At 38.6% G+C, this 16342-nt stretch overlaps 1 protein-coding gene across 3 annotated transcripts in view; it reads left to right on the forward strand.

Moving 5' to 3' along the window:
• LOC113065089 (gamma-adducin-like) overlaps positions 1 to 16120 on the forward strand; it is a 28915-nt gene extending 12795 nt beyond the window's left edge. For 2 of the 3 annotated variants that reach the window (XM_026236260.1, XM_026236261.1), the window contains exons 6-15: positions 5011 to 5160; positions 5239 to 5382; positions 5481 to 5579; positions 5909 to 6082; positions 6757 to 7011; positions 8280 to 8396; positions 9406 to 9489; positions 9947 to 10061; positions 10687 to 10764; positions 12463 to 16120. In XM_026236260.1, the coding sequence (XP_026092045.1) occupies positions 5011 to 5160; positions 5239 to 5382; positions 5481 to 5579; positions 5909 to 6082; positions 6757 to 7011; positions 8280 to 8396; positions 9406 to 9489; positions 9947 to 10061; positions 10687 to 10764; positions 12463 to 12710 (1464 nt within the window). In that variant the 3' untranslated portion in view covers positions 12711 to 16120. The remainder of the gene's footprint in view (positions 1 to 5010; positions 5161 to 5238; positions 5383 to 5480; positions 5580 to 5908; positions 6083 to 6756; positions 7012 to 8279; positions 8397 to 9405; positions 9490 to 9946; positions 10062 to 10686; positions 10765 to 12462) is intronic. The other variant, XM_026236262.1, reaches the window with a different exon arrangement.
• Positions 16121 to 16342: the final 222 nt, after the last annotated feature.

Consider the following 16342-nt stretch of genomic DNA (forward strand, 5'->3'; position numbering starts at 1 on the left):
ATGATGGCTAAATTATTTGTCTACACTTGTTCAGACTGGATCTTATTCTGGAGTCAAGTCAGATTCTGTTAAAGTCAAAGCTTTTAATATGTGTGAAAAGATATCCACCTTAATAACATATTTGGTTTAATGAGGTTTAACATAATAATTCCCTTGTTTTTTTTTTTAAATATCTTATCACCATAGAGCAAGAGTTCACATATCAAGTATACAAGCATATGCGACTGCATTTACGCCCCTGCTAGGAGTTCATTTCTGGCTCAGATCTGTAAACCACGAGTTAGCTGGTGGGGATAAATTATTTAACCAGTTCTTGAGTCTTCACTTTTTAGCATTTTTCTGTCCAGTTGGAGTATTAATTAGTTTTGACACACTGCTAGTGGTGGATGCTGTTTGGACAAATTCCTGCCAGTCAGGTGATTTAGCACGAATTTGTGAAGCACATTTGTCTTCCTGTCTGCAGCGTTTATGACTCTGTAAACAGAATTGAAAGCTCCTGAGGCGAACAGTGGCAGTATCCGCGTTTGACTTGCACTCCTGTTTTTTCACAGTCATGAAAAATACACTCAGGATTATGGCAAACCGGATTTTTTGGGGTAATTTATAGAAGTATTAATAATACTAAAAATATTGACCTTTTATGCATGGATCACAGCCAGTACAGGTTTGTCCAGTTTCTTTTCGTTTACATGGACCGTGTGTTTTAGACAGCAATACTCAGATAAAGACCCATCTCGTTTGCATAGGCAGAACATACAGGATTTGTTTTGTCTGTGTGTATTGAGAGCGAGAGAGATCTGTGTTGCTGACGCAGTCATTCAGAGCTCCTGTTCTCCTCTTCTGTGGGCGTGTCCGTGGGGACGGTGCCCGCTGGAACAAGGCCAGCAATCTGGGGCAGAGTTTTATTAACCCTCTACACAACGAGTCACTTCCACAGTCTCTCTTCTACAGTCATCAATTCACTAAACCAACATGATGTCGACACTAGATTGTAACATTTTAAGGAAATATCTGCGCAAAACTCGCTGCCTTGATGAACGGGTATTGTGGGTATTCAAAAGAGCCAAGTTTCTATAGGTGCAACCCAATTTGGGAACTTAACGCACTCTTTCAACCATTTTGTGCAATAAGTAGTGTGATTATTATCAGTAATAATTGCAAAAAGGGCACTTTAAGTGCCGGATGATGGACTTAATTAACTGAACAAACAAAGTGTGGAAGCTTTGATTGCATTATTATAATGGTGATGGTTGGCAAAATAACTTAATTCATACAATAGACAGTTGAGTATATAGTTCATAAGCTGCATTCTATAAGATGAACTTATACTCAATGTATTTATGCACTCAACTTTGTACTGTATGAATTTTATACGGTTATTTTGTCATTTATAATTGGAGTCTGAAAGCCCCACCCCCTTCACGGTGTAACTAAACCAGTGAAAATTCACTCTTAATTTTTTCGTTTAAGTGCATTGTCCAGGTATTCGAATAAGTGCCTTTTTGGAATTTACAGTGTATATTAATGTTAATACTTGCACTATTTATACTACAATGCATAGAATACTACACAGGTACACAAACTGGGATGCACCTATGGTATAATTGAATAGTATGTCATTTGGGACACAACCTCTGGCCTCTAGAATTCACTTGGGTCTTTCCTTCAATGTATATGATCAACAAATACCAGGATTTGGGTTCTGTGCGGGATGGGTTATGCGCCAAAGGTTAATACTACTCAAGGCACATTATAGTAAGTTTTGAACTGTACTCAACACATTTCAGCCGTAATAGAATTAGTTTAACTGTACAGCAGCCTTTTCGCTTTCTAGCAAAGTTTTGCAGGCTAAAAATGTCCGTTATATAATGTCAGGAGCAGCTTTCTGTTGGTCAGCATGGTAAAGCCAACCTGAACCGGTTGCGAAATATGCATGGGCGAGTTCCCAATCCCATGGATTCCTGTTGAAAGGGTTTTGCTAAATAAACTTGCCGAAAAACGTCAAATGTGGCAACACCTTAAGAAGTGTTCAAATCCCTCACCGCGAGTATGAGCAATGTCGATTAGTAGTGTTTTGCTAAAGCAAGCACCATTAGAAGTGTTTCATAATGTGCCTTGAGATTTCATGTCTATGGAGCAACTGCTGTAAACTGTTCCAAATGTTCATGTAACAGGAAATAGAACTTGTCATTTTATTTCCTTTTTATTGCTGTTACATGCACGGTTAAATATGTTAACTTCACTCCTCAAAAATCAAGAGACGTGCTTTATTTGTAAAGATTATTATATTTGTGTTTTTGCTGGACTGTTTTACAAGAAAGGTGACTGAGGACGTACAACAGAAATCAAACCACAAAGCATAAGTTTAGTTTTCCTCTAGGATTTACCCTACTCCTACCGTTTTTTTTTTTACATCATAAACTAAGACCAATTTTAAGCAACAACTCTCTCCAATGCAATGCAAGATTTTGCCCGTTTCCTGACATCTTGTGAGAGAACAGCTAGGTCTTGTTTCAGTCCATTAGCATTAGTGTGGTGGCATAACAAATCAGATGTCCATACAGAAGTGAATCGACTTCCTGTGGGGATCTGCTAGTAGTCGATGTGTAACCGGTGCATGAGAAAGATGGGCCATTTGTTTTTGTCAAAACTGTCACACGATATTAGTGACTGTCCAAATATGATCTGTATGAGGATGGATGCCATTCTAAGCTCATTAACAGCAGTGTGACAGCGTTTTTATTTTGAGCTGGCAGTTATGTGGAGTGCGGCATCGAAGGGTATGTGAGAGGCATGCTGGGTAACATGTTCCAGGGAAGCATGTGATGTAGTTTGATATTCAACCAGAGCTCCAGAGGAATCAGACATGCACACGTACCTGCTGCGCCTCACGTTGTTGTAGGAGTGCACTTGAGCTCCTTGAGTTGACACTAGGGGTGTCCATGGTTAACCGGTTAACCGATTAACCGTTAAAAATTGTGTAACCGAGTGAAACATTTTGCTCGGTTAAGTGACGTCAATGGCGTGCATTGAATTTAGTTGTAATACATTTTTGCACCACCAGAGACCGCCAGAGCGCTCCCAGACATTTGTAATGTCCACAAGAAGAAGTCATTTTTCTAATATAAAGCGGGCAAATACGAGTGACGGGGCAAAATGCAAGTATTGCAATACAGTGCTTAGATATACTTCAAGTACAACCTCGTTGTTGTAATCTCAACAGCCAACACCCGGGCATCATTAGGCCGGTCAGGACACACTGGATGCGTGAAAGCATCTCAGCTGCGTGGCGTGTCCGTTTTTAATTCGGCTCCCATGTTAACAGGTTATAGCTTGCCGACTGCCTGTGTGAGACGCGCGGCTCAGGCGCGGCTCGACGCGTGCATGCTAGAAATAGAACCGACGCCTTGTTGGAAGCGTTTCCAGGCAAAGTATAATAGGAAAATATGTTTATATGTCATTTTGTACAAAAATACATATTAATTCATGACATTTTGATATTTGAAAGTCTATAGGTTGACATAAATTCAGATATAAATGTAATTTAAATAAATAAATAAATAATTATCGCTTTTCAAGTATTGTACGTGTCAAACATGGTCATAGCCTTAGCGAGGCGGCCGCGGAGTCTGCTTGTTATACATTTTAGGCTTATTCTCAAATTCAGATTGTGTTAATCGGCGGCATTATTAGGCAGTTTTAATAGGACAATTTGACCGGAGAGATTAAATTTTGTCGGACATTCCTTTTTTTTTTCGGCCAATGTCCGGAAATTACTATGGTTATGGTTACTATGGCACACTATGGTTAACCGAGTATTAACCGCTAAGGGCCTCGGTTAACGGTTAATGAAAAACTTGAGAACGTGCAGCCCTAGTTGACACAAATCAACTCTGAGCAGAAAAGATCCTAACGTCTTTTACATTTTTTATTAGTATTATCTTAGTTTTTCACCTTCCAATCAAATGAATGGAGGGGCGGGACTTCTGTTGTGTTAAAGGAAGTTTACAGTTGCTGGGAACGTCTGGAGACTGCTGTGATGGAAGAGAAACTTGTCATGGGTTACCCAGAGCTGTATATTTTTTAGGTTTCTACTAACATGACAGTTTACCTAACAGCAAACCAGAGATTTTTGAGAGCTTGTGCTATAATCCTTGATTAGACTGACAGGACAGCTGATTTGGTGGATGCCTAGAACCTGTAGTGCGGTGCACCACCTTCAAACCTGAAAAACACGTTCTGTCTGATCAGGGCCTTATTTCCTCCAAAAACAACACACACAACCAATGATCGATGAATAATTGATACTGATACGGATTACCAGTAAGATGTTTGAAGTGTTTAAGTTTTCTTTCTTCTTTATGAAGTCTCTTATGCTCAACGTGTCTCATTTGAAATGTTCTGTTTGAATATGTGATTTATTCCTGTGGTGAGATTTTCAAGGATTCTTTGATAAATTGAAAGTTTAAAAGAACAGCATTTGTTTGAAATAGAAATGATCTACTCTCTGCTGTCACTTTTGATCAATTTAACGCAGCCTTGCTGAATAAAATATAAATTTCTTTAAAATATCGTACTGACACCAAAGCTTTGAACGTTAGTGTAAATCAGCTTAATCAGACTGTAAACTTCCTGGGGTTTTTCCCATTTGGCCAACCTCATGACATCACCAGGAACTGGAGGCTTATTAATAACGTGAACTCAATCATCCACCGGTTCTCAGTGTATCTCCAATGACAGTTTCTTCCTGATTAGGTGCTCAGTGTCAGGAGGAAAAGGAAACGAGAGATCGTGTAGGATGTGTATTGATACTTCTGGTTCATTTAATAAGCAATCAGATACGAGTGATCAGATGCTATATCTAAGCTAATATCCGTTTCTTGTGTAGCCTCACAGTTTTTTTGTGTGTGAGTGTATGTTTCAGTGGAGGGTACAATGTATTTACCTTTTATTTACATTTTCACAATCATCTTCAGTCATAAACGATATTTTATTTCTTTCATTCTTTAGGTGAAGGTGAATATTCTTGGTGACGTGATCGATCAGGGCTCCACCAACCTGCAGATTGACCCGGACGGCTTCAGCCCTCACGCTGCCATCTACTCCGTGAGACCGGACGTGCGCTGCATCATTCACATACGCACACCAGCCACTGCTGCCGTAAGCCTCCGTCCAGTATCACTATCACCAATTTCAAAGCAATAAATAACCCTGCATTCATCTCTTATGCCATGCCAGGTGTCGTCTATGAAGTGCGGCCTTCTGCCCATCTCTCAGGAGGCTCTGATCCTGGGTGACATTGCGTATTACAACTACCAAGGCAGTCTGGATGAGCAAGAGGAGCGCGTAGAGCTCCAGAAAGCCCTCGGACCATCGGCGAAGGTGAACTACCTCCTGTCTTGAATACTATTCAATCCTTGGCTTTGAGAATGAAAGTGTAAAGGGCAGTTAAGATTGTAAACGTGCTGTGTGTGTTGCAGGTGTTGGTTTTAAGGAATCACGGGGTCGTAGCTCTCGGGGAGACCATTGAGGAGGCCTTTCACTACATTTACAACACTCAGCTTGCCTGTGAAATACAAGTAATACTTTCTTGACTCTTGTAGACTTTGACATTTTGTTTATTGGATTAGTGATGCTTTTTAAACAAAAAATACAAATGGCTAACAGAATAAAGCCCATACTAGACTGACTCGCAGTTTTATGGCAAACAAAGTGCTGCCTAACAGAGGTTTACTGTTCAAATTAAAACACGGAAGAACAACTGTATGATTTATTTTTTAACTATTTATTTGTAGGAGTACATTGAGAAGTGCATTCTACTGTACACTAGTAATGCATTTCACAATTTCTTCAACTGAACGCAGCCTATAAATTCCTGTAAAAATGTAGCACATTGGTGTCTCTGTAGGTGAATGCGCTGTCGTGCGCTGGCGGAGTGGAGAACCTGATCGTGTTGGATCTGGAGAAGTACAGATCTCGGACACAGGGGGTGGCAGAAGCCGGGGTCAACATGGGCTCTCAGCACAAGTGGAGGCTGGGAGAGCTGGAGTTCGAGTCGCTCATGAGAATGATGGACAACCTGGTGAGTGCTTGTGTGAGACTCGATTCAGTGTGAGTGTGATTCAGATACAGAGCTCCGCTCGAGACCAGACAGCCAGAAGCATCTGTGTTTGAGAGGAATAATCACTGCAGAGAGACCGGAAAATCACTAAATTTCTTCATCGTTTCCTGCCCTCCTTCCTCTCCTATTAGACAGAAAAACAAAGACCGACGTGAAGAGAGAGACAAACTGGAGTTGAAGAGCACTTCTTGCAAAACTCCTCTCTTCTTTCTGTCCGTCTCTTTCTCTAGCTGTGCAGACCGTGCTGTTTTCTCTCTCTCTCGGTCCGTGTGAGATAGGGAAGAATGCAGGCATGTGGAAAGTCAGTTTTCTCAGTCGTGGCAGAAGAACGGAGCGATGTGGAAGATGATAATGATACGGTGTGACGCTCAGTGAACCAGTACGGTTTACCTGCTTCTGCTGGAGAGGTTCAGCATATGTTACATAATGCTCTTGAAACACAGATGGAGCTTTAAAAAGTGCAGTTTCTTTTTGCCAAGTCAGTTTCCAAGCAGCGGCCCATTATATAAACCAATTCAGTTGAATTATTCATTAAGCTCATTCATAAAAGGCAATTAAATGATTTAAGACTAGGTCTCGTCCTTTATAGTTACTAGAATTTGACTCGTTTTCATTATTGCCTTTTATATTTTCAGGGTTACAGGACAGGCTACTCGTACCGGCACCCGATTGTGCGGGAGAAGCCGCGGCACAAGAGTGAAGTGGAGATTCCTGCAACAGTGACAGCTTTCATGTTTGACGACGACGACAACGCTCCACGTTTCCCTCTGAGGTTATTGCAGCAGCGACAGCAGAGAGAGAAAACCCGCTGGCTCAATTCACCCAACTGCTACATGAAGGTGAACGTGTCGGACAGGGCGAGTGAGGAGAACGGACGCACCAGGACCATGGTGAGACTCAGTTTATCTCTGTTATGGTGATCTGACATTCGTGCAGTCCGGTTTTTGGAAGCCTTTTAAATGAAAAACGGGGGTTGCTTTAAAAGTAGTGAATCTTTCTTATCAGAAAGTCTGCTGGTGGATTATGTGAAACGAGAAGAATGTGGTTATTTCCTGGGCATGTACCTAGCTGCAGCCGCAGATGAAATGAACTCAAATTTCTGTCATAACTGAAAAAGTTTTGAAGCCTCATTACTTCTGTCAGTTGACTGGAGGAAGCCACTGCCTTCGAGCCTGATGCCAAACACAGTTCCCTCCTGACCTCTAGTGGTCGAGGCTTTAGCATTAGAGCTTTGCCCAAATTTTTAGAGCCCCCTGGATTACTTTTTAATGTTTAAATTAAATTTATAAAAACATATTGATAAAAATGTATATTTAATTGAAATTATGACGCTCAGTTTAACAATTTCTAAAAAGTTGATGCAAAAAAAAAAATTGGGGGGACCCTTATAACATCGTTTTTTTTTTAATTCAGTTTTATTTACCCCAATATCTCATTTGAATTTTTCTGTTTTACTCATTACAATAAATTTAGGTAATATAAAGGCATGTTTAATTAATTGAAACCATGAAATGTATACAATTTAACAATAATTTATTAAAAGTTGAACAAATTTTACATCTTTAGAACCCTATTATTATTTTTTACTGGATTCCATTTTAATGGTTTAATTTTTAATATCCATAAAACATGTTAATTCAAATGCTTTCATAAAACTTTACATTTTTGTAATTCATTAAACATTCCTATTAATTTTGTTAGAAATTATTTGTTGTCTGTTTTTAGAAATTGTTTTTAGTAAGTAGAATTTTAATGGATTTTTGACTTGATACAAATTAAAGCCATACAACTTGAATAATTTTATACATTTTTCGAAATATCATTGAATTAAAATTTTTTACAGTTTTTTTTTTTTTGACAAACAAATTGCTGAATTGCAGAGATTCTGTTAAAATAAAAACATGGAAAAATTTGATTATAAAATAAAGTGTTGATTGTATTGTATTATTTCTTTTGAGATTTACAATCTACTGTACTGTAGTGTTAACCTAACTTTTATAAACCAAAACTTCACAATAACCTGTCAATATATATACAGTATGAAGATATCAAATGTTGAAATGATACTGAATTTGACTGTGATGATGATGTAATGAGACTGCATACACTGAAAACACCATGAATTCTGTACTAAATCTCTTTTACTCCATCTCTGCAGTGGATGAAGTCAGATGACGGTGGAAACACCAGCGGGACTCCAATCCGCATTGAAGATCCAAATCAGTTTGTTCCTCTGAACACGAACCCCAATGAAGTTCTGGAGAAGAGAAATAAGGTGTGCAATCAGTGTATTTTTCAAGTAGTACTGTCAACTGTTTGGTTACCAGTTTTCTTCAAAGTATGTTATGTTTAACAAAAGAAAGAAACTCATACAGGTTTGGAACAACTTGAGGCTGAGAAAATTATGACAGAATTTTCATTTTTGGATGAACTATCCCTTTAATGGCAACAATTTAGTGTTATGAATGGACATTACTTAAAAAAAATGAAAATGTTAAAACTTTAATATTAATAACTGTGGAAACATTTACATTTAGTCATTTTGCCAGTGCAAGGAGATAAAGAGAGGTGTAACATGGGCTCTTTTGGGCTTGTTGAAAACCAGTCGTGCCACTGCATTTTGAATCATATGTAGAGGTTTGATTGTGCTTGATCGGAGTCCAGCCAGAAGACCATTGCAGTAGTCCAGTCTATAAAAGACAAGAAGTTGTGTAGCATGCTCCTTTAGAACGGGCCTGACCTTCTTGATGTTGTGCAATGCAAGCATACAAGATCAAGCAGTTTTTACAATGGTCAGCTGGTCATCAAAGGTTACACCAAGATTTCTGACCAAAGCTGATGGGGTACTTGTAGAAAAACATAACTGGATGATGAAATCATGCTGTAGAGTTGGAGTGGCAGAGAAGACAAGAAGCTCAGTCTTTGCCAGGTTGAGCTGTAGGTGATATTCTTTCATCCATGCCGAGATGTCCACCAGGCAGCTTGAGGTCCGTGCAGCTACCGTTGGTTTATCTGGTTGAAATGAAAGATAGAGCTGTGTGTCATCAGCATAGCAGTGGTAGGAGAAGCCATGTGCCTGTATAATGGGATCCAGTGATGTAGTATATATGGAGAAGAGGAGGGGTCCAAGTACTGATCCCTGGGGAACCCCAGTGACCAGTTATTGTGCTTTTGGATACATGATTATCTTTGGAAACATGATCACAGTCTCTTAAAAGTGTCTATTAGGACTCCTATTCACCAATGTCACTTGTCTTAAACAGCTTTATATGTTCTTGTTTCAGATTCGTGAGCAGAACCGGTTTGACATGATGACAGCAGGGCCACAGTCACAGCGGCTGGCAGGGATTGTGGTGGAAAGACCGCCGGTGAGTGTCAGAGTGACATTACTATACACCCGGTGTGAACCCTGAACAGTCAGACTGGTGTCGCACGGATATCCACGTCACTAGGGGGCGCCAGATCCTCTCAGAGACTGTTGAACTGCGTCACAGTTGTGTTAGTGAATTGAGCATCAGTATGTAAGGCAAGGCATCATGGTCCTGTGAAGCTCTTTTTTTTCTCAGTTCAGGTAGAATTCCAGGTTTTGTTTGCCTTTGTCACAATTTTAATTTTTTTTATAATTGCATTTGTTTGTAGTTTTGTTCTCACTTAATTTTTAGTTTGTGTGTATTAATGTTAGAGGATTCTGGGCTTTATTTCACCTTTGAATGCACAGTGACTAACATGCTGTGTGTTTGAGTGGTTTTTGTCATCGTTATGACTCATTTCATAACTGAGGTATGCTTGTTTTGTGTTCTCTGCTTTCACCACACACATGTGCAGCCGTACATGGGCGACGACGAGGAACAGACGGGACCGCTTCCTCCAAACCCCTTCAGTGAGCTGAGCGAGAAAGAGCTGGAGAAACGAGAGGAACTTCAGCAGCACGGATTAGATGGTAAAACACGCTCACGAGTCCCTCACACTTTTACTTTACACTAACATTCAAAGGTTTAGCGTCCGGAAGATTGAAATTCAGATTTTTATTCAGCGAGGATGCATTCAATTGATCAAGTGTGACAGTAAAGACATTCATAATGTTACAAAAGATTTATACTTGAAATCTCTTCTTATCAAAGAATCCTGAAAAAAGAACCCATCACCATTTCCACAAAAAATCTGTCTTGATTAAATAAATTGATAAATAAATTTGATTAAATAAAACAGCCCTTTTGAGCGTAAGAGAAAAAAATCTTATTAAACAAACATTTCTAAACAACATTTTACTTTTCAAACTGGTATAAACTAATAAATAAAGACAACACTGATGCATGATACCTCCTTGCCTGTAAGAAACCCTAATTTCCTGTTCCCAGAGCCACGTGTATTTGACCCGTTCAGTGCTAAGAGTGTAACTTGGCCCCTCATAGCTACAAATCACAGTGTGACTTGAACAGAACTAACATGAATACCTGAGAGCATCTTACAGTTGTGACGGTGTCCTCGCATGTTAACCTGTCTACGTCTCTAACTATCTGTCTCCCTGCTTGTGCATCTGGTCACTAACCAACTCACTCCTGCAGAAGAAGAGCAGCTCACGTCAGACGACGCTTCCACACTCTCTCAAACCCTGTCTCCACAAAACACTCCAGCTAAAGAAGGTAGAACGCACTGAAAGAGTCAGCTGTCTCACCCCAAACTGGGACCTGTGTGTTTGTGTGTGTGTGTGTGTGTGTGCTACGTGGCTCCAAACAGCAGTATGTTAACATATCATGTCAATATTAGCAGCAAATGTTTACCGGGATTGCTAGGTAACAATGCAGGAGGAAAACAAATGAAAAAAATAAATAAAAAATAGTGAGAAATTCACTGCAAATTACAAGCTAAAAAAATTAAACATCATCTCTGGTAATTGAGCTAAAGCTGAAATAAAAATATATTTTATATATTAAAAAAAAAGCTTTCAGATACTATTAAAGTTATTATTTTTTTTTTTTTTTACTTGAATAAATTGTTCATTTGGGCTAAAACCATAAAAATTAATTGTAAAAAATTAAATAAAATATTAAATAAGAAATATAAAATTAAATAACTAACCCAAATTAGAAATGTTGCTTTGGCAACTGAGAGAAATGTGTTGAAGTACTACATTTTAAAAACGAAAAATACATTTAAAGTGAAATGTAAATAATAATAATAAAAACTATAAAAGAATTACTAAAATGAAAATTGTAACTATAAAAATGAAGTTGATTTCAAAACATGAATAAATGCAATAATAGTGCGTAAACAATATTAAAAGCGCACTGGTCCGTTTCCTTTTTTAGAAGAGTACGTTTAAGTCAACTACAAGAAGAGCTGACATTAGTCATCTTTGGAAAGGAGAACAGTTCATAAACTGAAGGTGAAGCCTTTCATGAACTAAAGAAATACTGAAGTGTAGTGTGGTGACAAACAGGATGCGTTTGCCCTCGTCACTCTCCACCATTTGCGTCAAAATCACTGGTTACTCAACCAGATGTATTACACGAGCGGTATTACGTGAAATTCATGTATTACATTAATTATAAGCAGACAAAAACTGAAAAGGACACGTTCAACACGTTTATCTGAAGTGTAGCTCAAACCCAAGCCAGGACATGTTGATCCAGAGCTTGGATTAGATGGATTGATTCGCTAATTTAGACGCGAATCTGTTCAAAATAGCTTTTTATGAAATATTCATACAACTTTTCTTGAATCAGCTGCCGATCATTTGAACAGTTTAAAACCATATTAACAATTAAGTACAGGGATTTGTTTTGTGTTGACATGAATTGGCAATATGATAATGTATTAATACGTTTCTAATTTAGCTTAAAAAAATACATGGTATCAATAATAATCACATTTATTCTCAACTATATGCTTTTTATGGAACAGCAATGTTAAAGCTTATTAAATAATAAAAAATAAAATCTTTTATTATTTTTTTATAATAACTTTAGAATTTATAAATTTATTAATGTATCTTACTGGGTTTCTAACCACAATTAGAATGTAGTACAATCATAAAATAAAGGAATTCTTTTAATTATAATTAATTCTTTTTTAATAGTTTAATTTATTAATACAATTAACACAGATTAAACCACAATTAGTTACACTCCTCATAATTAGTTTATTTAAAAAAAAAAAATCAATTAATGCAATAAAACAATCTAAAGAATTTAATAATTAGTTAATAATAATGTGTCTAATAAATACTGTATAATTGAATACAATAGCAATTGACCACCCCAAACAAATAAAAGACAGTAGCACAACTGTTGGCTGTTGATGGATTTGATTATTTCAGTATTTTCTTGTTCCTCATGCAGAGAACCACAGCGGCGTGATGCTGAACGGTAAAGACGCTCACGGTGACGAGGACGAGCTCATCAAGCGCGTGAGTCAGCTGACCACCAGCCTGGAAAGTGTAGAGATCAGCGTGCGCTCGGGAGAGAAGATCGAAGAGGCTCTGACGCCCGAGAGCTCGCCCTCCAAATCACCCAACAAGAAGAAGAAGAAGTTCAGGACCCCGTCCTTCCTGAAGAAGAACAAGAAGAAAGAGAAAGTGGAAGCCTAGAGGAAGCAGTCAATCCATCGGTCCTTTTATGCTTTTACGTTTGTTTTTGAAAAAACACGGCACGTTATTTTGGGAGTCGGTGAGTAGACGGAGCGTCATCTGTTTTTAAGAGACGTGCCAGGATCATAAAATGAGATTTATACAGGAAGAGAAGCGAGGGGAAACTCCTGGGAAACTGGCTTTTCTCTCCTGATGGACTGGAAATGTTCCTGTACAATGAGTTTATCTCATGAGCCCACACTGCAATCTTTTTTCATACTGTATGTTTATTAGAGTCTCGCCCCGTGTCATGTTTCTCCAGCTGTAGCTGAACGGTTAGGAGTATTTGGAGACTCTGAAGAATCACACTGGAACCGTTCGGGGGTTATTTTAGCAGGGTTTGTTTGACGTCGCCTGCGATGGTCTGATCCTGTGTAGAGTCACTCCAGTCTCCTCTCCGTACTGTTCTTTGCCAAACAAAAAGATTCAATGGCTAAAAAAGCAGAGCAATCACGTTTTAGTGAACCTCACCTCTTCATCTCTTCATCTCTTATGAAATATTTTAGCTTTTTTTTTTTTATTGAAACGATTAAGTTTTTATCCATACAGTTTTGTACTCGTTTCTATGCTTTAACACCGAAAATACACAATCTGGAAGCATGTTTTGCTAGTCTGACTGCAGTGCCTGACTTCTCAACCGTGTAATAGCTCAGATTACTTAACATGTAATGGAAATATATGCAAACTAGAGTGATGATATATATATATATATATAGTGTTGCCCTTTTAATGTGGGATACATAACAAACGAAAAAACAAAACAGGAGATCTAAAGCCAAAGAGGCGTGATATGAAAACATGAGAAATGTTTTAGCATCTAGATAAAGGGTCGAGAAGGGAAACTTGTTAACACGTAAGGAAAAAATATATATATTTGTAAACTGTATTTTTGAAGAAGTCTCAGTCCCACAGCAAAGTACTGTCTCTCATGAGTCCCATCACCTCAGACGTTTGAGCTTCATTCATTATGTCACCTTATGACAGCCATAAGTCATCCCATAACCATCCAACAGAGTTACAAAGTTTGAGAAGCAGCATTGTGCAGTGTGCTTCTTACATCTTAAACTGGATCGATTCACTCCTCTTCCCTCCGGTTCCCATCAGATCAGAAGGTGCTTGTTTTGCCCATTTTAAAGCACCCCGCCGCATGAGATCACACCCGTGTGTGAAAAGCTAATCTCTCGTGGCTAATATTAGCAATCTGACCTGAGTTTGAACTCTGTTAGGGCCGAATGTAGTGATCATAGATCCTGTAGGAGGAGGAAAAGGAGGAACCACTGAAAGAGAGAGAGATAGAGAGATGAATATCCCAGTGGGCAATGTGAAGGACTGGCTTGGGACGGAGAGAGAAAGCTGTGTAAACAGCATGTGCTTTTGAACGCGAGCCAGACGTGGACTAACACAAGCTGCACATGGTCGAGTTTAGAGAGAACCGGGCGGCCGGGAAGATTAACTCGTTTTATTGCTTTGACTTTTTCTTTTTGCTCCGGTTTCCATTGCATTTGTTGCTTTTCCCCGTCTCCTGACCGTTTTGCACCTTGTTTTACTAATGCCTCTCTGTTGTAGTCTGGTTCAGAAGACTCTTTGTGATCTGTGAAATCTTATATAAATGGTTATCTAACGGACTTGCTTATAGATGTATTGCTAATCAGTGTAAATTCACAAATAAACTATTTTAAGAAGCAAACACCGCACTCATCTGTGGGGACAAAAACGTGCATTTCACACCATTTCTGCATTCGTTTACATCCTTCATTGCATTTCTTAGTTCTCCGTACACAGCCATTTCACACTTACGAAATGCAAACATTAACATCGAACGACATGAGGACATTTGACTTCAGTGGTTAGTTTACTAAAACAAAAATCGTGACTCTGAACTGAGATCGTCTTCTGTGCAACACAAAAGGAGTATTTTTATTATTCATGCTGTTTTTTTTTTTATACAAATACAGTGCAAGTATCATAAAAGTGGTAATTATATTTTGTGTACTATATGACCAGTAGGGCATATCGACCCTTTTATCAAAATAATTCATGATTATTAGAAATTTCTAAATATAGACATTGTGACATAAAAATGCTATAAATCAGATTCAATTGCTAGACTCATCTTTACATTTGTAAAACCCTCGAAAAAAGTGTGTACATGCTCATAATGGCAGACAATGGGGTTTGTTTATATTCCACACAGTTTGCAATGGCACGAGAGTGGATAAATGATGACAAGATGTTATCTCCTAAAGGAATAGTTCATCCCAAACTACTGAACGTTTGCTGAACATCTCCTCAGCCTCAGGCCATCCAAGATATAGAGTTTGTTTCTTCATCACAACAGATTCGGAGCATTGCATCACTTGCTCAACGATGACTCGGTGAATGGGTGCCGTCAGAATGAGAGTGCAGACAGCTGATAAAAACACTCATCTACGTCTACATCGATGGCCTGAGGGTGATTTCAATTGTGGTGATCTTTGTCTTTAAGGATGTGGTTTCACAAAAAACTGATGTGTAAATAAACAGGCAGTGGACTAAACTATCACTGCTTTGCTCACTTTCAGTTCTTGGATCTCTGACACAGCAAAACTAGTTCCTTAAAATCATGTGTGTGTGGTTGACAACCGCATTCTCCTGATATAATCAGCCCTCGCTTTCCCGTCACATCTCTGTATGAGCACTGTTAACTGAATGCTCCCTCTATGCTGCTATTATTAGCAGTATGCACCAATAACAACCAAAGACCAGTCCTGCTGCAGGACCCAGTGTATTCCCTCATTACAGCAAAAACAACGCTTTCACTTTAAGAGTAGGCTGAATTTTTAACATCCATGTATTATCAAGTAATGCTCACTGTTCAGAAACCCAGTCTATTCTTCACTTGGGCGTCTCAGTGAGTGAATATGCATCTGACTCCCTTTGCACAAGCAGCAGGCTTCGTTTGAAAGCAGGCGCTTCACTGTTGTGTTCGTGCTGATGTGCCTTTCTGCATTTCCCATAAATGCAACACCTGAAATATGCAACCGATTTATCGAGACTCTGGTGCGGTTCACGTGTTAGTTAAACCGAGTTGGTGGGTGAATGTGAGACGGCTTTGCTGTTTTAGGACACAAAGTGGTCAGTATGAGGCTGATTCGGTCATCTCACAAGCCTCATTTGCTTTCATTTTCCCTGCACATCTAATTTGATGATCCTCCGTCGAGGCCATAGAATAATGCTGCCCTGAAGACTGATCTGGGGACAGACTTATGCAGTCAAACTGTTCAGATTAGCCTGTGTGACCCAAATATTAGCAGCCTTGTGATTTATTTTGCCTGTGCAGATGATGTTTTGGTTGTATATGAAGAATGGAGAATAAATGGAAATGAATAAAAGAGGCCTTGTGAATGATTATTTATTTATTTATATTTTCAAGTGATCTTATTTGAATCTGTGCTTTGGATTGTTTACAAACATTGTCAAATATGACTATACAATTATAAAAAGTCATACTTGATACTCAATTTAGATTTACAAATGTAAAATGTTCACTTCATGAAATTTGAGTTTTAATTAGCTGTACATTTTTAATTATTAATATTGCAAGTTCTAATAAA

Source organism: Carassius auratus, chromosome 47 (assembly GCF_003368295.1).
Source record: "Carassius auratus strain Wakin chromosome 47, ASM336829v1, whole genome shotgun sequence".
NCBI classification, from domain to species: Eukaryota; Metazoa; Chordata; class Actinopteri; order Cypriniformes; family Cyprinidae; genus Carassius; species Carassius auratus.